Here is a 20161-nt window from a genome sequence, read left to right on the forward strand (position 1 = left end):
GTGCAATTTGTCGAGTCCCCACAGTGGTGGCAGCGAGCGACCATTCTTTCTTTTTCTCGTCTGCTAGCCAGTAAGCGCCCAACACTCTGCGAAGCGAAAATCCACTCGGCCAGAGAAAACCGAACGCGCACCGAAGAGCGCCATGCTGTGGTCTGGGCAACACCAGAAAAACGCATGCGTTCTGGCTGGCTTTAGCAGCGCACGGGTGGGGTAGCGAGAACAAAAAATGTAAGAGACTCAATGTGTCCTCGCTAATAAAAGTTCAAATAGAAACAATATATAAGAACATAGTTACCTTCGCTGGCTTTACTGTCTTGACATGGGTGCTTCAGCGTAAGTGACAAAAAATGTTGATATTTTTTGTGACATGATGGCACAAATGAACCAGCACAACGCTTCGTCTCATCGGACCTCACTGCGTGCTTTGTCAACTTGTCTGATAGTGTGTTGATTTGGCTTGTCTTGTATGTTTCGATGTACGACGTTAGAAAAGTCAATGCACCTTTGGCATCAAATGTTTATAACAACATTAAACCCAGAAAGTTCCGCAATTGAAGATCTAAAGCACAACTTTGGAAATGCCAATGCACCTTTCACATCAAATGTTTATCTGAACTTTATGCCCATAATGTTTCAGAATTGGCATCCATGCGCTCCCTAGATTCCGTGGCCTCCGCGAGATGCTGCGGCGAGCCCGTTCACCATCAACGCGCCCTTGAAACTTTGTGCTTGGATGGGGCTGCTTGCGTTATGTGACTCCCGGTGCATGGGCGTTGCCGCAAAATCCAGCCCGAGTTAGCAATGTTTGCGGTAAAATGTCTTTACGAGCGTGAAAAGGACATTCTAGACAAAATCAAGAGTGATTTCCGGCACCGGGGGTTGCTTTGGTCGGCTGTGCGTGGACAGCATGAAAAAATTTGGGGGGGGGGGCTGAAGCTTCATAAGCCCCCCCCCCCTGGCTACGCCCCTGGTCATAGGTCACTGCACTTCGCTTTGTGCCAAAATTTGGACTGCTAAATGTGACAACTGTTGCCAGCGTCGATGCGAGTCTGTACACCAACATTTCAGCTGCTATATGCCAGATCACGCGCAAGCTGCGGCAAAACAAGGTACTGGCTTGCAACTTCATGCAACAACCTGCTGCCTATCCGCCATGACACATGGCACCTGCATCACTGTGCAATGATGATGATGATATATGGGGTTTTATGGCACAAGGGCCAATGACTGTCAAAGAGGGCCAATCAATGGTGGATGATGTGGCCAATGACAAATGGTAAATGTACAGATGTAGTGTGGCTGTATAGAGTCTAAAGACTGTCACTGTAGGGTGAGTAAAATATATTTGTGTTAAAATAATGACAATGCCTGGTGAGGTGTGCTCCTGACACTAAAGATATGGTTTGAATTGATGATATACTGAAAAGTGCAAATGTCAGTAGCATTACTGCTACTGGCCCTTATATGCAAGGGCCTGGAGCCGCATGCTCTACAAAAGATCGCAACCACAGCAGAAGCCTCTGGTGGAAGGATGTGCTACGAATCTCACGGGCTAATTACCTGTAACACAACTCAATTTAGCACAATTTAGCACTCAATGTAACACAATTTAGGAAACTTGAACAGCATTGGTTCCAAAAAAATTTGGAAGACGTTTAAGCTTCACTTTTAAGAGGAAGCTTTAGCTTGGGCCCGACTCCGACACGGCCTATTGAAATGCATGTAAAATGCAGAAACGTTTTTCCGAGATAACCCCCGAACCAACTTTAATAAAATTTGTTGCATATGAGAGAGAGAGTGAAATTTTAGTAACTGTTAGAAGCAGAATTTCGATTTAGCGCCTGAATTTTGTTAAAGGAATTTTAAAGAATTCGCAAGTTCAAAAAAAAAAAAATAGGTGCACAAAGTTGATAAATTATTAGCTCTGCATCAAGAACAGATATCATGGTTCAGTAAACGGCATCCATTAGATCATTCAGAGCAGACAAATCCAATACGTTATTTCATATCTAACATGAATTCGTTATGTTGTGTACAAGGGTCCTCAGGGTGTCTACCAAGTTAGTTGACATTTCCAAATTCCCTGAGTTTTCCAAGTTTTCCCTGAGTGCCTTAGCAAAATTCCCTGAGTGACACAGAATTTTGTTTTGTGTTAAGACAGGCTGACACCACGTCGCCCGATGCTGTCACTCTCTAGTAAGCATGCTAAAAAATAATAAAAAAAAAAAGACTTAATCCAGTTTGAATAGTAAGGAGTAGCATTTATTTTATTCAAGAAGAAATCACAAGGGAGGTGTTAGTAAAATGCACAGCGAATAAAATATCTTTGAAAGAAATGGTAAAACTCATTGCAAATCGAGTCGAACATTCTCAAATATGAATAAAAAGGAGATGCATACAGAAACAATTGTTTTCGAATATCCCCTTTACTCACAAATTATGATCGACTGTCGATACATGTGTGAAACATAGGTGGTGCATAGGTTGCTAATGACATTCCTTACGTCAAGCATCACGTAAGACATGGTATAGCGCCTACACCAAAACGGTACTCTGTAACAATACATATCACTCAGAAGCAAAATGGAAGCAAATAAGGTTATTGAATGTTCAATTTGCCCTATGCTTAATGTTTGTGACATATTCCTTGCTACCATCGCACATAAATGGCAAAAGTAGGTCGTGTCCTCAAATGTGGATGCCGTTACTCAAGGTGATACGAGCTATTTTTATCAAATGATAGCAAGCTCATATGTATGAGGCCCAAACTTTGTCACAGGTGAGATTCTCTCTCAACGGCTAGTGTGTTAACCTCAACTGTCCTGACATACTCTCAGCCTGAACACACTGCTTCAGTGTTGCATTTCACTGCTTTAAAGAGTTTATTTTGGTTTGGATGAGGGACCCCTGCATGTTGGCATCAGCTAAACCTTTCCTTTTTAGCTCAAGCTCCTTCAAAGAAGTGGCGGCACGCTTCCTTTCCTGTTCATTCCTCAATGCGTAGGTCCTTTCTGTTCTCGTCCTCCTTCCACCGCAAGTTCACCCCACGGACCCTTTGAAGCATCCTCTTCATCAGTTGTACAGTCAATGTCAGATTTTTCAGACTCCCTAGGGGCCGCGAAAACGTCCGTAAAATTGGGCAGCTCGAAAAAATGGATGCATGTCTTTTACTGCCGTTAAGGGCTCCAATCGCCACAGGCACATCTGAAAAGGCCTACCAGTTCATTTATTAGGCATATCGGTGCTCATACTGTGACAGGAGATGGGGGTGGACGCGTGTGTAATCAAGGAATAGATACAATTACTCACAGGGGACCCTGATCATGAGAAGGAAATTCAGAGAAGAATAAAATTGGGTTGGAGCACCTATGGCAGACATACTCAGATCTTAACTGGAAACTTACCATTATCACTAAAAAGAAAGGTGTACAATAAGTGCGTTCTACCGGTGCTAACATATGGGGCAGAAACTTGGAGAATGACAAAGAAGCTCGACTGCACAAAGAGCGATGGAACGAAGAATGATAGGTGTAACGTTAAGAGACAGGAAGAGAGCGGTGTGGTTCAGAGAGCAAATGGGCATAGCCGATATTATAATTGACATTAAGAGAAAGAAATGGAGCTGGGCAGGTAATGTAATGCGTAGGTTAGATAACCGGTGTACCATTAGGGTTACAGAATGGGTGCCAAGAGAAGGGAAATGCAGCCGAGGACAGCAAAAGACTAGGTGGGGTGATGAAATTAAGAAATTCGCAGGAGCAAGTTGGAATCGGTTGGCGCAGGACAGGGGTATTGGGAGATCGCAGGGAGAGGCCTTCGTTCTGCAGTGGACTTAAAATAGGTTGGTGGTGATGATGACCGTGTCCCGTGACAATTGCCCCTTTCAACGTTTGTTATGCTTCGCCGCAATACTTTTGCGTATGCTTCACTGCGTAAGTTTTGTATTGAGGCTAAGCTGACTTTCGGGAACCAGCACTATGCAACGCGCCGTGCTTTCTGAGCTTCGAATACAATCGCGAGAACCATACAGACGGAGTCTGCGCTACTACTTACAGTGGCGAATTCTTTCAATGAAAAAACATGGCGCTGAACGGCAAGAAGCTTAAGCTAGGCCTAGCGTTTACCGCGGCGGCGAGGTAATCAAAACGGCGGCAGTGGTAGCTTTGATTAATACTGTTCCGGACCTGCGGTCACAGCAAAATATCCGGAAAATCGGACAGCGAAGGGTTCTTGCGTTCAAAATTTCAGACATTCTTATACATTGACTCTATGAGGTACGTGGCGGTGCTGCGAACTCCCCCAGCCGACGACACGGCGTTAAAAGACCTATTCGCTATGATCCCTCTCTGTTATGTGAGCCAGCATTGCCGCGACTTTCGTTCCCTTTCAATAAGATTACAGCTAATTTTCCCTGATGGAAGCACAAATTCGCTGAGTTTTCCCCGAGTATTTCTAGACTATTCAAAATTCCTGAGAATTCCTAGTTTTCCCAATTGGTAGACACCCTGGGTTGTGCAAAAGCTGTATTTTCATGTTACTAAATTTTCTGAGATTCACAGAATTGTGATATCATTTTTAATTGCTGAGTTACAGAGTTGTAAACTTGATAGTTTTGTTTAATGAAAATTTTCGATGTTTGCCAATTTTAATAAAAATTGACGACCTCAGTAAAAATTTGAAACCAATAGTCACTAGATTCTAAGTTTTTCTTTTAAATGCCACAAACCTCGCCAAATTCGGTGCAGTGGTTGCCGAGAAAAACGAATTCTCCTTTTACACGTATTTATATAAGGAGCACCCGAGCTAAAGCTTCCTCTTAAGAGTGGAACGTGATAGCATTCGAAATCCCTGACTGCTTCTCACGCTTCCTGGCAACTGGAGCATGTGTAACCGTAAGTTTACCTAGAACGCTATGTACGTGAACGCTGACATGAACGACGACGTGAACGCTATGTGTGAAGGCGAGCTTTGTGGTGGAACCACAGCCTCTTGCGTGGGCCGCAATGTGGCGGAGGCAAGTGCCAGCTGGAGTGAACCAGGCACATCGCTCCGTGGCCCCCAAGACACCCATCGCACCAGCACGCGCTAAATGGCGGACGGCGCGGCCCGTTTGTGTGTGTAAAGGGGTTTCCTTGAGTTTTCGCAGAACATAATGATGTTTTCTTGTATAGTCAAATTACAATCCCAGAGCTATTATGTCTGTAGGTTGTGTGCAAGTCGTAGTTTACGATTTTTCTAAGTATTTTATCTTGAGAAATTCAATTAGTTCGCTCAATTCCTTTCATCATATGGAAGGCCTGGGTATACGTGGTTCAAAAACCTTTTTGCCGATGTGAGATCTGACGCCAAATCTTCTGCGACACGAGCTTCTTAACGGTGTTGCGGTAAAACAGTACCACACCAAGAAACATTGCTGTATGGAGAGGAGTAGGCTGTTGATAAGCTTAAAAAAAAAAAGTGTTTTTTTTTTGGCTCATCTTCCACTTCCTGACACTGCAGCAAGACATGGAGTATGGTCAGCCGCACGATGCATCTTGCAGAAATGGGAAGTTCACCCCCAGTCAAAAGGCAAGAATGGGTACTGCATGTGTGCCCTATTCTCAATTGACAAAAAAGGTCAAGAGCTTGTAGTGCTTTTGCTATCGACGGCCAATTACTTAAATGTGGCTTGATTGGATTAATTCTGGGGTTTTACATGCCAAAACCACGATTTTGATTATGAGGCACACCGTAGTCGGGAACTCCGGATTAAATTTGACCACCTGGGGATCTTGAATGTGCCCCCAATGCACAGGACACGGGCGTTTTTGCATTTTGCCCCTATCGAAATGCAGCCACCACGCCGGGTGCGACTTTATTTAATGTAGCTTATTCAAGGTTTCTTCGTCCCAAATGGATTGCCGGAAATTTGAGTTATTTCTGTAAGAATGGCTACAAGTCTGTTGCAGTGATAACAGTTACAGGCATTCAATGATATGGATGTAGCGATTCAATCTGCAAGCATATTATCCGCAATGCCTCTATGGTCGGGTACCCAAGACTAAGCAACATGCTGGTTATATACATACGTAGTACACAGAAACGAAAATAGATCATTCACTACAAAATTTTTTTGCTTTTGCAGAGACATTAAAGCTTTGACAATGCTAAGCAAATCTGTAAATATAATTGCCTTTTGTATTTTTATTTGCTTGATGTGATTTACAGCCGACAATAGTGCAAAGGCCTCAACCGTAAAGATATTTGTTTCTGGATTCAGAAAATCAGACTCTGAGAAGGATGGACCTACTGCTGCATAGGACATGCTGGCATGTGATTTTGATGCATCAGTGTAATACTCTGTGCATGAGTATTTTGCCTGAAGTTCTAGAAAGTGCATCTTAAAATGTGTATCTAGGGCGTGCTTAGTGATCTCAATAATGATATGCCACATTCTATGTCTGCCACTGCCATGGCGGTAAAAGCTTTGCTGGAGGCATGAGACGATGTTCAAGGAGTGGTACATCCACTTCTTTGCTGAGATTTCACACACGCAATGAGAAAAGCTCTCTCGCTGAAGGTCAGTTATGAAGAAGTGTGACATGTAAAATTGTTTACGGTTGAGTAAGAAGGATGTTCAGGGTTGGAGTGTACTTTCAGAAAGTATGTGAAACCAGTTTATGATCTTTGCAGTTGGAGTGACCACTTATTGGATTCTACATAGAGGCTTTGTACAGGGCTGGTTCTGAAGGCTCCTGCGGCCAGTTAGATACCTAGGTGGTGTACAGGATCAAACATTTTTAGGACACTCAGTGTTACAGACAAACTAGGGCACTGTAGTTCAAGGCACTTCCTGTCACTGCCTTAACCTTGAGGTGCTTTATGTGGGGAACAAAGGTTAGTTTGGAATCAAGTATGATGCCTAAGAACTTATGGTCAGTAGTTACAGGTATATGTTGTCCATACACTTGACGATTGAGTTCTGGGACTAGCGCCCTCTTTCTTGCGAAAAGAACACATTAACTTTTCTGGGGATTAACTTTCAACCCATTTTTGCCTGCCCATTGAGACATTTGTTAACATCACGTTGCACTTGTCTCTCGCACACTGTAAGGTTACAGAATTTTAATCCTATTTGTACATCGTTGACGTAGACAGAATAAAAAATGGCTGGTGGTAGTGAAGCTGGGAGCATGTTCATATTTAATTGTTCAGCTCGGCACGCCTCCCTGGGGTAAAACCAGTTTCTTGCATAAAGGGATGGTATACACCACATTGCTGATTTTGACATGAAAAGTACAATCGACCAAGTAGCTTTCTATTACATTTAGCATGTTCCCATGAATGCCCATTTCCAACAGGTCTTGCAGGATTCTGTAACGGCCTGTTGTGTCGTACGCCTTTTCCATATCGAGAAATCCGGATAAGAAGTAATGGTTATGTACGAACGCACCTTGAATGTTCGCTTCGATGCGTACAAGATGATCAGTTGTAGACTGGTGTTTTCTGAAGCCACATTGATAATGATCCAGCATTTTGTTGCATTCAAGGAAATTCAAGGAAATATAGAAGACGACGACTGATCATTTTCTCGAACAGCCTGCTAGGACAACCTGTAAGAGCTACAGCAAAACCTTGTTAATTCAACTCTCATTTATTCGATAAATCCTAAAATTGGGACTCATCCTCTGGTCCTGGGAGGTGTATGCATTATTTAATGTGTAGCGGCAGCAGCATCGGCGTCGCACGAGAGATGACGTAGACGCTCGCATCTACACGAGGCTCGAGCGGCTGGCACGCTCCGACACGGGCTAGCGTTCCGAAAGAGATTATTAAAAGAATGCTAAGCTAAGAGATCGAGTGTCGGTTCTTCCTCTCCTGCGAGAGCCCGAGACTTTACCGGTCTACGTGGTCGCTCGTCGCCACAGTTTGGTGACCCGGACGTGATACTGCCATACGCTCCTGTGGTAGAGACGACCATGGACCAGACCAACGCTACGAGAGCTCAAGGCCAGAACCATTCCAAGGAACGTGGTGCGCCCTCCTGTTCCGCCATCGCTGTCCGCCTCCCACAGTACTGGGACCAGCATCCTTCGGCGTGGTTTCTTCAGGCCGAAGCGCAATTTCAAGTCGCTGGTATCCGCTCTCAAGCCTCGAAGTTCCATTACGCCGTCGCAGCGCTCTTGCCCGCCGCCATTGACGAGGTAGCAGGTTTGTTGAACTCCCCATTGTCTGCCACCGCCTATGACGATCTCAAGGCAGCACTGCTACAGCACACAGCAGCTTCACAGCGTTCTCGCATCCAGCAGCTTCTGTCCCCTGAAAAACTCGGCAACTGACGCCCTAGTCAACTTCTTCGCCAAATGAGCCAGCTGCTCGGAAACAACGTGAGATCCATCGACGACACGCTGTTGCGCGAATTGTTTTTGCAATGACTCCCGGCTAATGTGCAGATGGTCCTGGCGACAGCCTCTACCATGGACCTTACCGGACTTGCCGCTTTGGCTGACGAAGTCATGGAACTAGCAACCCCAACCATCGCAGCCATGTCATCGTCTCCGGGTGACAATACAACCGCTCTGCAAACTCTTCCCTGCTCTTCCGCAGTGCAATCTCCGCTCGACTCCTTGTGCTGATAACCAAACCAAAATGCGCCACACGATAACCAAAATGCGCCACCGCTCCCTGCTGCAGACTGCGATTGTATACATTTTCCGGCTGCTAGATCCCATGTGAATAAGAAAAGGTGCGAGGTGTGCCCAAATGAGAACAGTATATAACAGCTCGTGTTATGTGAAAACGATGGCGCACACAGTTTCTTATTCTGGTACCAGCTAATCTCTGCCCAGGTCATCACACACTGCATTCACAGCTATTGCCGTCAATACCATTTCGATTAGCAGCTTCACCTATCTGTTTCACAGTGCATGATGTGTAGTGCCATTGGTAGTGTACTGTATTCTTTTAGTAGGCAATAATCGAAATGCGCTGTCATTCCCTGCTGCAGGCGCCACGATGTGGACTTTCCGTTTCACTTTGGCGGCATCCAGCGTCGCCTACCTGCTCGATTTCGTTTCAGTTTCCCGTCGCCCTTTCAAAACGCCAAGCAAAAGGAAGGAAAAAAAAAAAAAGAAAAAAAAAAAGAAAGCCGTTTTGGGCCGGCGGAGAACCCCCAGGGGCATGATCAGAGATTGTTGTTCGAAACACACGCTCACTTTGCATTTCGAGCAACGATCTCCGTTCGCGCCCCAGGTCAACACGCGTCGATGTCTCATGCCGAAACGATCCAGGCGACGCTTCACATTACATAGATGTCAACAATAGTCGAGTCTGTCAAATTTCTTCTTACTTTGAATACGTTTTCCCGTTTAGCACGTTTTTTCTCATGGTTTTTTCCAAAACGGATGAACGAGGTTCTACTGTAATAGGGCCAATAAAGCTGGCAACACAATAGGCAAGCAAGGAGATGGATATAATGAGAAGAAAAGCGTTACAAAATGTTGAAGCACCTGGTAGAATCGATGCGTGCGATTCTCTGTGGTCTCCACTAAAAGAACCCTGCAGCTCATTGTACTGGAACTGCTTATCTCTGCTTTTTACATCTTGTAAAGCTTTTGCTTGGCACCTGTGCTGCTCACACAGGAGAAGTCCCCACACCAGCTTTGTCTTAGCACCTTTATCAGGAGGTTCAATTGAATTAGTAACCATGGACAAGATCTGGAGCCCGGTGGTGGCTTCAGGAATGATGTTGAACTTGCTTCCACCATGGTGCATCCCTCTCTCTGTGTCATCATCATCATCCCCCATCACTCCTTTATGACTCTCCCTGTGCAGAGTAGTAGGCTAGAGTGTGCTAGCTCAAGCCGACCTCTCTGATTTCTTTCAGATATTTTTCCCTGAGGCTGACTAAAAACTTCGGCAGCATGTTACACTTCTGTAACACGTGAAGGCGAAAGCCTCCTTCAGACTTGGTAATGCACCATCTCGCATCATTGCATTGCTGCTTTCGCAGTTCGGTTTCTACGGCTTGTTTTCGACACTTAGCTGCGGCTTCGCATGCTCGTAGATTGGGGTCCGACTCGCAACTACGACATTTCTCTTCGGCATTACGTTGCACCCTCTCAGCAGGGGATTGAAATAGATACTGTTCTGTGTGTTGTATGGGCGATTTCAATGAATGTATGCACTGTTCGCTTCACTTTGGTGAGCGCTTGTAGCCTCAGCCTTACGGGGGTATGAGTCATTGAGACGGCCACGTGTATTTTTTTTTGTACCACTGAGCTAACGCCGCGTTTCTGTACGTTGTATGCGTGATTCCAATGAATGTATGCACTATACACTTCACTTTGCTGAGTGCTTGCAGCCTTTGCATTACGAGAGGGCTGAGCCATTGTATTTTTTCCTTGATTAGGGGCGAGAAGCCATGCTGATGATGATTGTTTTTGTACCATTGAACCAGATGATGCATTTTTTTTTAACGGCCATTGGAGATATGAGCCACTTAAGGCTTTTGCCTTATTAACTGGCACAAAGCCACGCACTGATTATTCTGCTTAAATGATCCAGTAATTTGTGCACCTTTCTGTTCTCATTTCTACATATAATATACTGTGTGTAGCCATTTGGTTAATTCATTGAAACACTTATAACGAGTCTGTGTTTAAGCATATAGGTGGAAAGAAGGAGAGGGGAGGGGCTCTGCAATACTCAGTGAAGGCTAGTTGTGTTTCCCCAAAGCCAGGAAGTTTGAGAACCTCCCCCATTACACGAGTGCTGCACAGAACTTGAGAACAATGTCACCACAGTAACCACAAACAATGTGATGTAACCAAATGTGCATAGTAAGAAATGCAGGAATGTGCTTGTTTGAACAGACCAGAGCAAGATAACCATTGTGTCATATGAGAGTGCAGTGCCCAAGAAGGTGTGACTTGGGGACACAGGCAGAGATACCTGGAGATCTTCATCTTGGGATACCTGATCTTGAGACGTACTGGTCATGCCTAAATGATCTCAAGTACAAGAGGAATAATATCAAGAACCATTCTTGTCATCACTTGAATACTGTGAATGACCACTTGGCTAAGCCTTGCATCTTACAACACAAAACTTCCACAAGAAATGTGTCTGCGCAGCAGATCAGTGAGACAGGGACCCTCATGACATGGTGCAGCAGGGACTTACGCAAAGTCTTCAAGGACAGAGTTGTCAACGAGTGGCAGGGTGAGCAGCGTGTTGTCAGTGTGCCACCGAGCCTGGATGATCATCTGGAGGACCACAATGCCAGACAGAGCCGGACTCAGCCATCCCTGGTTGGCCACTATGTCAATGATGGCCTGAAATGAGCAAAATGGGCACACTGGGCTGGGAAATTGTAGCAGATTAGTTTTCCCATTTTATGCTTCTAAAATTCACTTTAATTACGGTTGCACATTGCAAGCCATGCTGTAACCTGATGAGTTCCACAGCTTCATTGCCCAGCTGGTGGTTACTTCAGCAGTCATACCAATTGCAGCATGAAAGGGAGACACTTAGCATAACAGTGACACACTAGTGCAGATGTACACTGAAGTGCTGGGCATCCTAGAGCATTGGCAGTGACATTATGTAATGCTGTAAACGACCAAACACTAGAAGTGCTGTTATGTGCAATGCTTTCAAAAAGATGCAAAAATGTCTTTGTGACAACTTTTCTGTCACTGAGATGTTTATGTTTCCAAATGAATGAAATATAGTGAGTCATCAAAAAAATAATTATGCCAATCCATTGCAGATTTTGGAATCTATGTGACGCAGTTACCTAAATGCTAAAACTAGATGTCATGCACACAATTGTCTTAATTATTATTTGTGCAAAGTATAATCTGATGCAATGTTCATGTTTATGCACTAAACCATTCACGATCTAAGCTGAAATGAAAACTAGAGTTCAAGCAAATGCCCATTGTGAGACATTGATGCAGTGACATCACGAGCACGAAGGTGATGTTTCTCGGACGAAGAATGGTGAGGACAGATGCATGCTGACAGAAGTACAATTGGAAGAACAGGGGTAAGGTAGGCTGTTACATTTACCTTTTCATTCATGCAGCTATGGCCTAATGGAAACTGCCATACGGAAATGCTCTCGCGCACATGCTATCCAACATGAAGCACGTGCCTATTTGGCAAGACTGCAGAAGCAGCCGTGGTACGAAATGAACTGCATGAGGGGTCGACGTTGGGCTAGTTGGTGTTGCATATTTGGATGGGGTAAACAGCGTGTAAGACGAGGACAAGTGAAAGAACAACGAAACAAGCTCTGACTGACAACATCTTCTTTTTTGCAACAAGGCAACATATAGAAACCAGGTACAGCTTCCCCGCATGCGCCGAGCATATTGTCAAGGATGCTGTTGTTGATGGGGCCGAGCTTGAGTGCAAAGTCCTTGTCTGCAGTGCTGGCAACTGTCAGGTTCTGGTTCCACTGCGTTTGGATTATTACTTTGGCGCAGAATTCTTCGAAAGGGGAACCACTTGTTCTTGCGATTTCCTTGGCGATCTTCTCGTCCGGCCAGCTGGACAGCTTCATGCCAGTTCTTGGTTGGTAAAGCACCTTGTAATCAATTTTTGGCAGCGGCGGCAACGCACATCATGGTGCTGGCTTGCCATTGGTTCGGCTTCCCTGATCTTACTGCCGTTGCTGGTTGCTGTTGGCATGTATGCTTGTTTGCACTCTCGGGTTGTTCTTTGCATTCAGTCTTCCTTGCTGGTTCTGGGGGTTTCTTGGCTTTCCTCCCTCTTCCATGCAGTCCTCTTTAGGTATCTTCTTGTTTTTCCTTGCCTTAATTACTTGGAACCATGGGGTAGCTTGACTCAGCATCTTGCTGCTGTTCTTGTCGAATTCAATGTTGCTCTGTACCACTCCCGAGTCTTGGCAATTGTTATTTATTTCCATTTCATTGCATTTCCCGCTCGCTTCCCCTGCCATTCTTGATGCTTGCGAGGCCATGCAGGCCCGTTCCTAGGGCACATGCGGCATTCGGAGAATAAACGGCGCTCGGTATGTTAAGGTGAAAAAATCCACTCACAATTCTGGTATCATTCGACGCAGCTTGCCTTGTTGAGTTCGATGACCGAAAAATCTTGAAGTTTCAATAAGGTTCATCACAATAACTCGCAATAAAAGCAGCAGCCCATGAGAAGCGCATCCGCTCCACTTGGTCCCCTGGTAACTTCTTTCCTAAATTTAATTTTTTTCATTATCCTCTCAGCACCAAACCCCCTTCGTTGCAAGATGTCCACCCCATGAAAATTTCTGGGGAGAACCGTGCATATTTTATATTTTGAGTCACTGATATATCAAACTATTTCGCAATCCCCTTCAAGTGTGATATAGTATTCGGGACTGACTGCAGTAAAGCTCATGCTTATCTGTTGTTTTTTTCGCGTCTGTGTGCCACTTTGTGTGAAGCTACCATAGTTGAAATGCAAAACCAGGTAGCCCAACAGTCAGTCCTTGAAAAGTATCAACAACTTGCCCAATGCTTTTCATGCTGTAGTGCTTGATGCACACAACCAGCTAGTATAAAAGCTAACAGAATGAGAGAATTGCGAAAAAACATATAAAGGTTTCTATGCAGTTACTGCAAAAGTGCAAGGTGTATGGCAGAACTTGCAGCTGGTTGACACCCACCTGCAGGATGCGGATAGCTTGGTCAAGGACTGACTTGAGGTCAGTGAGATAGTCCGAGCATGGAAGCTGCAACCGTGAGAAATGCGCCTGGAACAGCAGATGTGCCTTGGTGTGTGGGCTGTCCAGGGAACTAGAGTCGACGGCTATGGGGCACGCCTTGGCAAGATCTCTGAAAATTAAGAAGGGTGGCACAGAAGGCTCTCTCAGTGTCATGCACTAAATTATTATGAATAAGTCAGTCAATCAAAAGGTTCCCATTACTACGTTTAAGCAGAGGCAAAATATATGGTCAGCACTTTATTAAAGGGTCTCTTACTAGGCCTTCGGCAGTGCAGACAGACAAGTGCGAAGCATAGACCATGTGTTTACAATTCTGTCTGCAAAGTATTGCACAGTTACGCACCACAATAACAGCAAAAAATTTAAAATGACAGCCCATACGCCATTCCTCTCAAGAGCACCCCATTTCATGCAACAGTGTCAAAGTGCAATGTCATTCATCATGGCATGTGACCTTGATAAATCATTCAATGCTGCAGTAATCTTGTTTCATAACGTAACTCAAAGCTTTGAGGAATAATAAAACCTACAAACTGAATGTCAACTAGTCTGTTTATCATTGCACCAAAGCAAAGAGTGAAGTACAGTTAAACCTCGTCATAACAAACTTCAATATAACGAAATTCTCGATATAACGAAGTATTTTACTTTTTATAGCTTCTTTCCCAAAGAACACCATGTATATTAACCTTCAAAATTACAAAGTGTGTTTATAAACGATTACAATATAAAAAAAATTCCCCTGCTGCTGTGAAAAAAATACCAAACCAATAAATGGGAACTGCTGCAGACACAGATGGTCGGGTGGTTAAATAAGATCTGGCTGCTTGCGAATGCACCTCACAAATCACATGTCAAGTGACAGACAGCGGCCACCGAAGCATAGAAGCAAGACCCTCTCACTTTTATGTTCCATATAAAGTCTAAATGCAATAACATCCTATTGCATCCTGCTCACCGTATACCATGAGTGCAAGGGAAAATGTGCGAGAGTGAGCCGAGAAGGATGGTGGCTTGATGTGCATCATCTTCCTGCGCAAGGAGAGAGGACAGGGATGGGACTAATCCCCACAATGATGTGATCAGTCGTGCATCCCCTCCTTTATCTGGGACACGACTGTGTGTGGCTGTCAGTGTGGCTGAGTTTGCACACGCAGCTTGCACGCTCCATCTTGGAGGTAATCTCCAAGGACTGCAAAGACCGCCCGAGTCAAGATGGCCACGGCTACATGTGCATAATCTTCTCGCACACTTGGTGATGGAGGTCGCGTAATCTTGAGTTTCTGAGATGTATTGAAGCGAGAGGCAGACAAACCATTCCCTCCCCTCTGCCTACGCTTTTCATGATAGTGTCTTCCCACTGTGAGAGACACTATCAGCCGCGAAGGCAGAGTGGATGTGAAAGTATTGCAGTCTTCGCTTTGTACCGCCAATGTGAAGATGTTGTTGACATTGTATGAAACCGTATCTTTGGTTGCACACTCTCAAACTTGACCAAATGAGCTTCCTTTCTCATTGAAATTCTTTCTTTTTTTCGATTGCCCAATAATTCAGAAGCTTTTTGGGCTCTTTCCGTGCCAGAAAATTCCATCGGCAATTGTACTTACTTGCATAAAAGGACGAATTTCCATATAACGAAATGAACATGTCGGGAACCGAGGTGTCACACTGGAGCGCCCGACCAGAGGGCCAATGCAGCAGGCTTCTGCGCGTGCCTTGCTTACGCATTGAGCATGCGCCTCCTAACTTTATTTTCCTCTTCTTTTGCAGCCGGCACCAAGGCGCTGGCTGAGAGTGCTGACCATAGCATCCCGGCAGCATCGGTGGGCACTACAAACTGTAGATTTTACCACCTTCATTATATCAAGGTTTAACTGTACTTTGTTGTCGTCTGCTGTTGTTCCCATACACTTTTGCACAAGCAGCCACAAACAACCTTTTAGCTATAGAAAAGTGCTGAAGTTAATGACATTGTCAGAGCACGCTCAACCCTAAATGTCTCAAGTATTATCAATGACAACTCAAGTTTAATGGCACATAGCAAGCTGAGGCAGCATAACCAGGCAAGACCTTTCGCTGTAGTATCTGTGACAACATCAAAAAATTTTGGATGCAGTAGGCATGTCTTCAAATGAACGATAATAATAATCTGGTGAAAAATGGTCACCATCAAAATGCGAAGTAAAATAATCTACACTTGCTAATACAGCCTAAATCATTTCACGCACTATTGTGATGGAGAGCTGGCCAGAATGCAGCTGGCACTGATGCCCTCCTACTGGCAAAAGCTTGCAATAGAAGGACAGTTGCGTGAGTTATTACAACTGTGAGTTCTTCGCGCAGAACTGCTCTTCCGTCTTGTCCTTTCTACACTGTTGTCACAAAGTGCAGTTATACCTACTTGCCCAACTTTCCATTCTATTGCAGTACAGTTAAACCTCGATATAACGAAGTCACCAAAATTGGGCATTTGCTTCGTTATATTGAAGTTTGACTTTTTAATCAAATAAGCACAGCCGCCGATGAACATTTATTACAAGAAAGGGGCCACAACATTTCATAAATTATTGGGCAAACGAAAAAAAAGCAAATTTGAATCAGAAAAGCAAATCATATTGTTGAATTTAAGAGTCGGTGATGAAAAGACAGTTTCATGCTGTGTCAACGATATCTTAACATCGGCAGTACGCAGTTTCAGCACCAAACATGCAGGAAGACAGCGTGCGATGTTGCGCCATGTCTGCTTGCTCAGTCTTTAGTAGCGGCACAAGTGGCAGATTATGTCTAAGGCAGGGCACATGGGCTGCACACCGACAGCCATGTGCATCCATGGCTGCACAAAGAAACGAGATGGCCCCCACTCACTCCCTCCCGCCCTCGCGTGTGCTTGACCACGTTATCACGAGCTCGCTCCCCTGCCCCCTTCTCTCTTGCACGTGCGGGAAGACGTCACTCATCAAGCATACAGCTCATGGGGCATGACAGGATCTCATTGCACTTTTTATGGACATAATGCTGCTCCACGGCGGTCACTCTGGGTCACGCGTAACACGACTTGAGAAGTGCGTTTGCAGGCAGCCGATGTAAGTCAACGATTTGACCATCTGCCCCCGTAGAAGTTTTCATTTATTGTCTCGGTATTCCTTTGTGGTGGCCGCGAAATTTCTTTATATGGAAATCATATACGAACACACTTCATCATATTGAGGTGCAAAGTACATGGTATTCTAAAGACAAGAAGTTATAAAATGTTAAATACTTTGCTACATTGAGAATTTCGTCAAATTAAAGTTTTTATATTGAGGTTTAACTGTATATGTCTAGCACACTGGGCCCTGTTCCTTGGGCATCGGTATATTGGTACTCATGTAGGTGCTGACCTGTAGCCATTGAGCATCAGAAGGGCTGTGCGCTGTGCAGTGAGGAAGAAAGAGAAGAACATAAGGATGCGAGGTTCATGACGTAATCATGATGAAGTCTCATGATTCTGGTATTATGGGATAATGTAGGGTAGGAATCTCAGTTGCAGAGAGTCGCTTACCTCCAGGCAAAACCGGTCTGAGATATTTCAATGTCTTCTATCTGCACTATCATTTAACCTACAGTAGACTTCCTTTAACCCTTTCGCTGTCGGACCTTTCTGGCCGTGACGCACCCCCAGTGTCGGCTTGGTTTCAGGGAATGAGCATAACAGGGAATGAACATAGCAATTTATTTTTGATTATGATTGGTATACAAATAACGTAGTCAATGCTATATGCACATTTCAGTGTTCTGCAGCTGCTGTTAGTAAACATCATCATCATCATCAGCCTGACTATAAAACCTGTTCAACATCCGAATCTGACGATGCGGAACCCTCTTCCTCGCATGCGACTCTGTCCGAGTCCGAATCCGAGCTCGGCTCGTATTCTAAATCGGAATTGAGCCACCGCACCAATGAGCAGACGAAGGTCCCGCGCGCTCAGCCATCCGAAAGTAACCGCGCGCTGGGAGGATGCGCTTTCAGTCGCCCGCACAACGGAGAGAAATGGGACCTTGCGTGATCAAGAAGACAGAGGGAGATGGAAAAAGGCTAAACAAAGTTCGAAGGGCTTTACGTTTACTGCTGCAAGTCGGAAGCGAGGGTGCGGCGAGAGAGCGAAAGCAGCAATCGAGTCACCCTTTTCGGAGAGGCAACGGCACGTGCGCCTGAACTTGACGCGGCGTAGCAGACACACCAACAGAAGAAAAATAAAAACCTTCAAACCAGCGGAGATGGCAGAACAACCCTTGAACCCATAACCACACGCGCGCGACGCATGATCCAGCGAACGAGGAGCCACCGCGCCACTCAGCAAAGAGAAAGTGGGGAGTGGCAGTCGCACCGTACTCTTCAATACATGGGTTAACACAGGTCGGGGAGAATATACGAACTTGTAGAAAGAGTCAACAGATGGCGCGGCCAATTTAGGAGCGCCAGCTTTGCGCTCAGGCGCGAAATTTTGAATGCACGATAGAGAACGTACCGGTACGTCAGTGACACCGTGGGGGGGAAGCGCGATGACGTACGGGTACGTCCGTGACAGCGAAAGGGTTAAGACGAACTCGAAGGAACCATGAAAATTTGTTCTTCTTATCAGAAGAATTGGCAACATGACCAGGTGCATTGAAATATCTTACTTCAAGATGGCAAACGAAGTAGACTTAAAACAGGCGAAAAATGATATAAAAAGTATTCCTTTAGCTGAACTTAATAGAAAACTGGTTTCAAGTGGTACTCTTGCTTGGCTTCATCGAGTCCGTCATGGATGTTTGGCGCTTCTTTGCAAATCAGCAAGCAACCACAAACGATGCCAACTCACCTAATGACCTTAAAAATCCTTCTGCGCCTTTGTGCTGCTGAAAAAAGTTCACTGGGGAGTTAAAGCAGCCATCTACCACCTCACAGGTGATCGGTGCAGGCCCTGAGCTAGCAAAAGTACGAAGGAGCGTGCTGAGTGCGCGGCAAAGCAATGCAATCTAGAGGAAAGTCTAGGTGACGTTGAGCGAAGTGGGGAAGGAGAAACGAGGTAAAGCGTGGCGGAGGGGGAAGGTAGGCGGAAGCGCACTGTCTTGACCTCATCTGGCAGTTGCTACAGGTTTTGTTTGCGATATAGACGTACTGGGTTTGTCTCGTGATAACATCATCCTTGTGTGCCGTACACTGTGTGTGCAAGTGAAAGCGTGCGACGGTGAGCTGATGATGGCCGCTCAATCTCGCGTGTGCAAAGGGGGAATGGCAACTTAGTATCTCTAGAGATCACTTGTGCTGGATGTACGAGCCCAGAGGGAACAAGGCACTTTTGTCTTATCTGTCGACCCATCCTAAGCAGGTTAAATGGGGCATTGTAAATCTTTGCTTCCCAAATGCCCTAAAGAAGTCTTGATTCCACCCTTTAGTGCGCAGTCTCCAAGCGCAAGCCTTTGTTACTTTCAGTCGCAGAAAAGATATTAAAGAAAATCAAGCTGGGAGCCAAAGCACCAGCTCACAGTGCTGCCAGAGACAATAAGCCAGTCACAGTGCTCCCTTACTTGCACAAGATATCGCACAGCTTGAAGAAGATAGGCAGCAAAGCAGATGTTAAAGTTGTTTTTTCTGCTCCAGAAAAATTATCAGTGCTCTGTAGGCGGGTGAATGTTCATGCCATAAAACGAAATATTTGCACTACTAACCATAGGAATCGGTTTGGAGCATGCGCCCTGGGTGTGGTTTACACGATTTCCTTGACTTGCAGAAAGCAATATGTTGGCCAAGCAGGCAGATGCTTAAATGAGCGATTGAGAGAGCATTTTTACAATGTTTATACTGCCTTGCAAGGTCATCTTGGCATTCACTGCAGAGACTGAATTTGTGACCCTGAATTTGAAAACTGCGTCGTAATTTCCAAACACCGAGAACACCTTCCACGTGAAATCATAGAGGCTGACAAGATGCAGTGGTTGGGTGACCTTTGTATCAGCATGCCGTCTACTGCCTTCACCAAAAACTAAATAAAGTACCTGGCTGTGATGCAATCGGGGTTCATGTGGGACGTAATGCAAAAGTTGTTTTTTCATTACTTTTGCTCATGTATATAGTTCTGGCGATTTTGCAAAGAAAGATCAGTTGAAGTCAGCTCCTGTGTTGTGTTCTTCTTTCAGCCCTCGTCTTTTACACTGCACAAACATGTCAACATTGAATCACCAACTCGCCCAAGCTTCCACCTTATCATTTAATAATGAAACCGTCGTCGTTGCCATTTGTGCTTCATTGGCCACGGATATCAAGCACGCAGGGGCGGTATTCTCTAGTGATCTCTTTTAGAGATGGTACTATCATTTTCGCAAGATTTTATGTGACTCTGCATCGGACTTGCCGAAGTATGTGGCCGACAGTGTTCCATGCAAAATCTTGCAAAGGTGATGGCATCCATAGTTTCCTACTAA

The 20161-nt window shown here is 45.0% G+C and overlaps 1 protein-coding gene across 2 annotated transcripts in view; it reads right to left on the bottom strand.

The window, feature by feature from the left end:
* The window catches only part of LOC126521606 (activating signal cointegrator 1 complex subunit 3-like), a 414950-nt gene that overhangs the window by 59534 nt on the left and 335255 nt on the right, over positions 1-20161 (bottom strand). For both annotated transcript variants that reach the window (XM_055065750.2, XM_055065751.2), the window contains 2 exons: positions 13655-13823; positions 11164-11315 (listed from right to left, as the gene is read on the bottom strand). In XM_055065750.2, the coding sequence (XP_054921725.1) occupies positions 11164-11315; positions 13655-13823 (321 nt within the window). The remainder of the gene's footprint in view (positions 1-11163; positions 11316-13654; positions 13824-20161) is intronic.

Source organism: Dermacentor andersoni, chromosome 6 (genome assembly GCF_023375885.2).
Source record: "Dermacentor andersoni chromosome 6, qqDerAnde1_hic_scaffold, whole genome shotgun sequence".
NCBI classification, from domain to species: Eukaryota; Metazoa; Arthropoda; class Arachnida; order Ixodida; family Ixodidae; genus Dermacentor; species Dermacentor andersoni.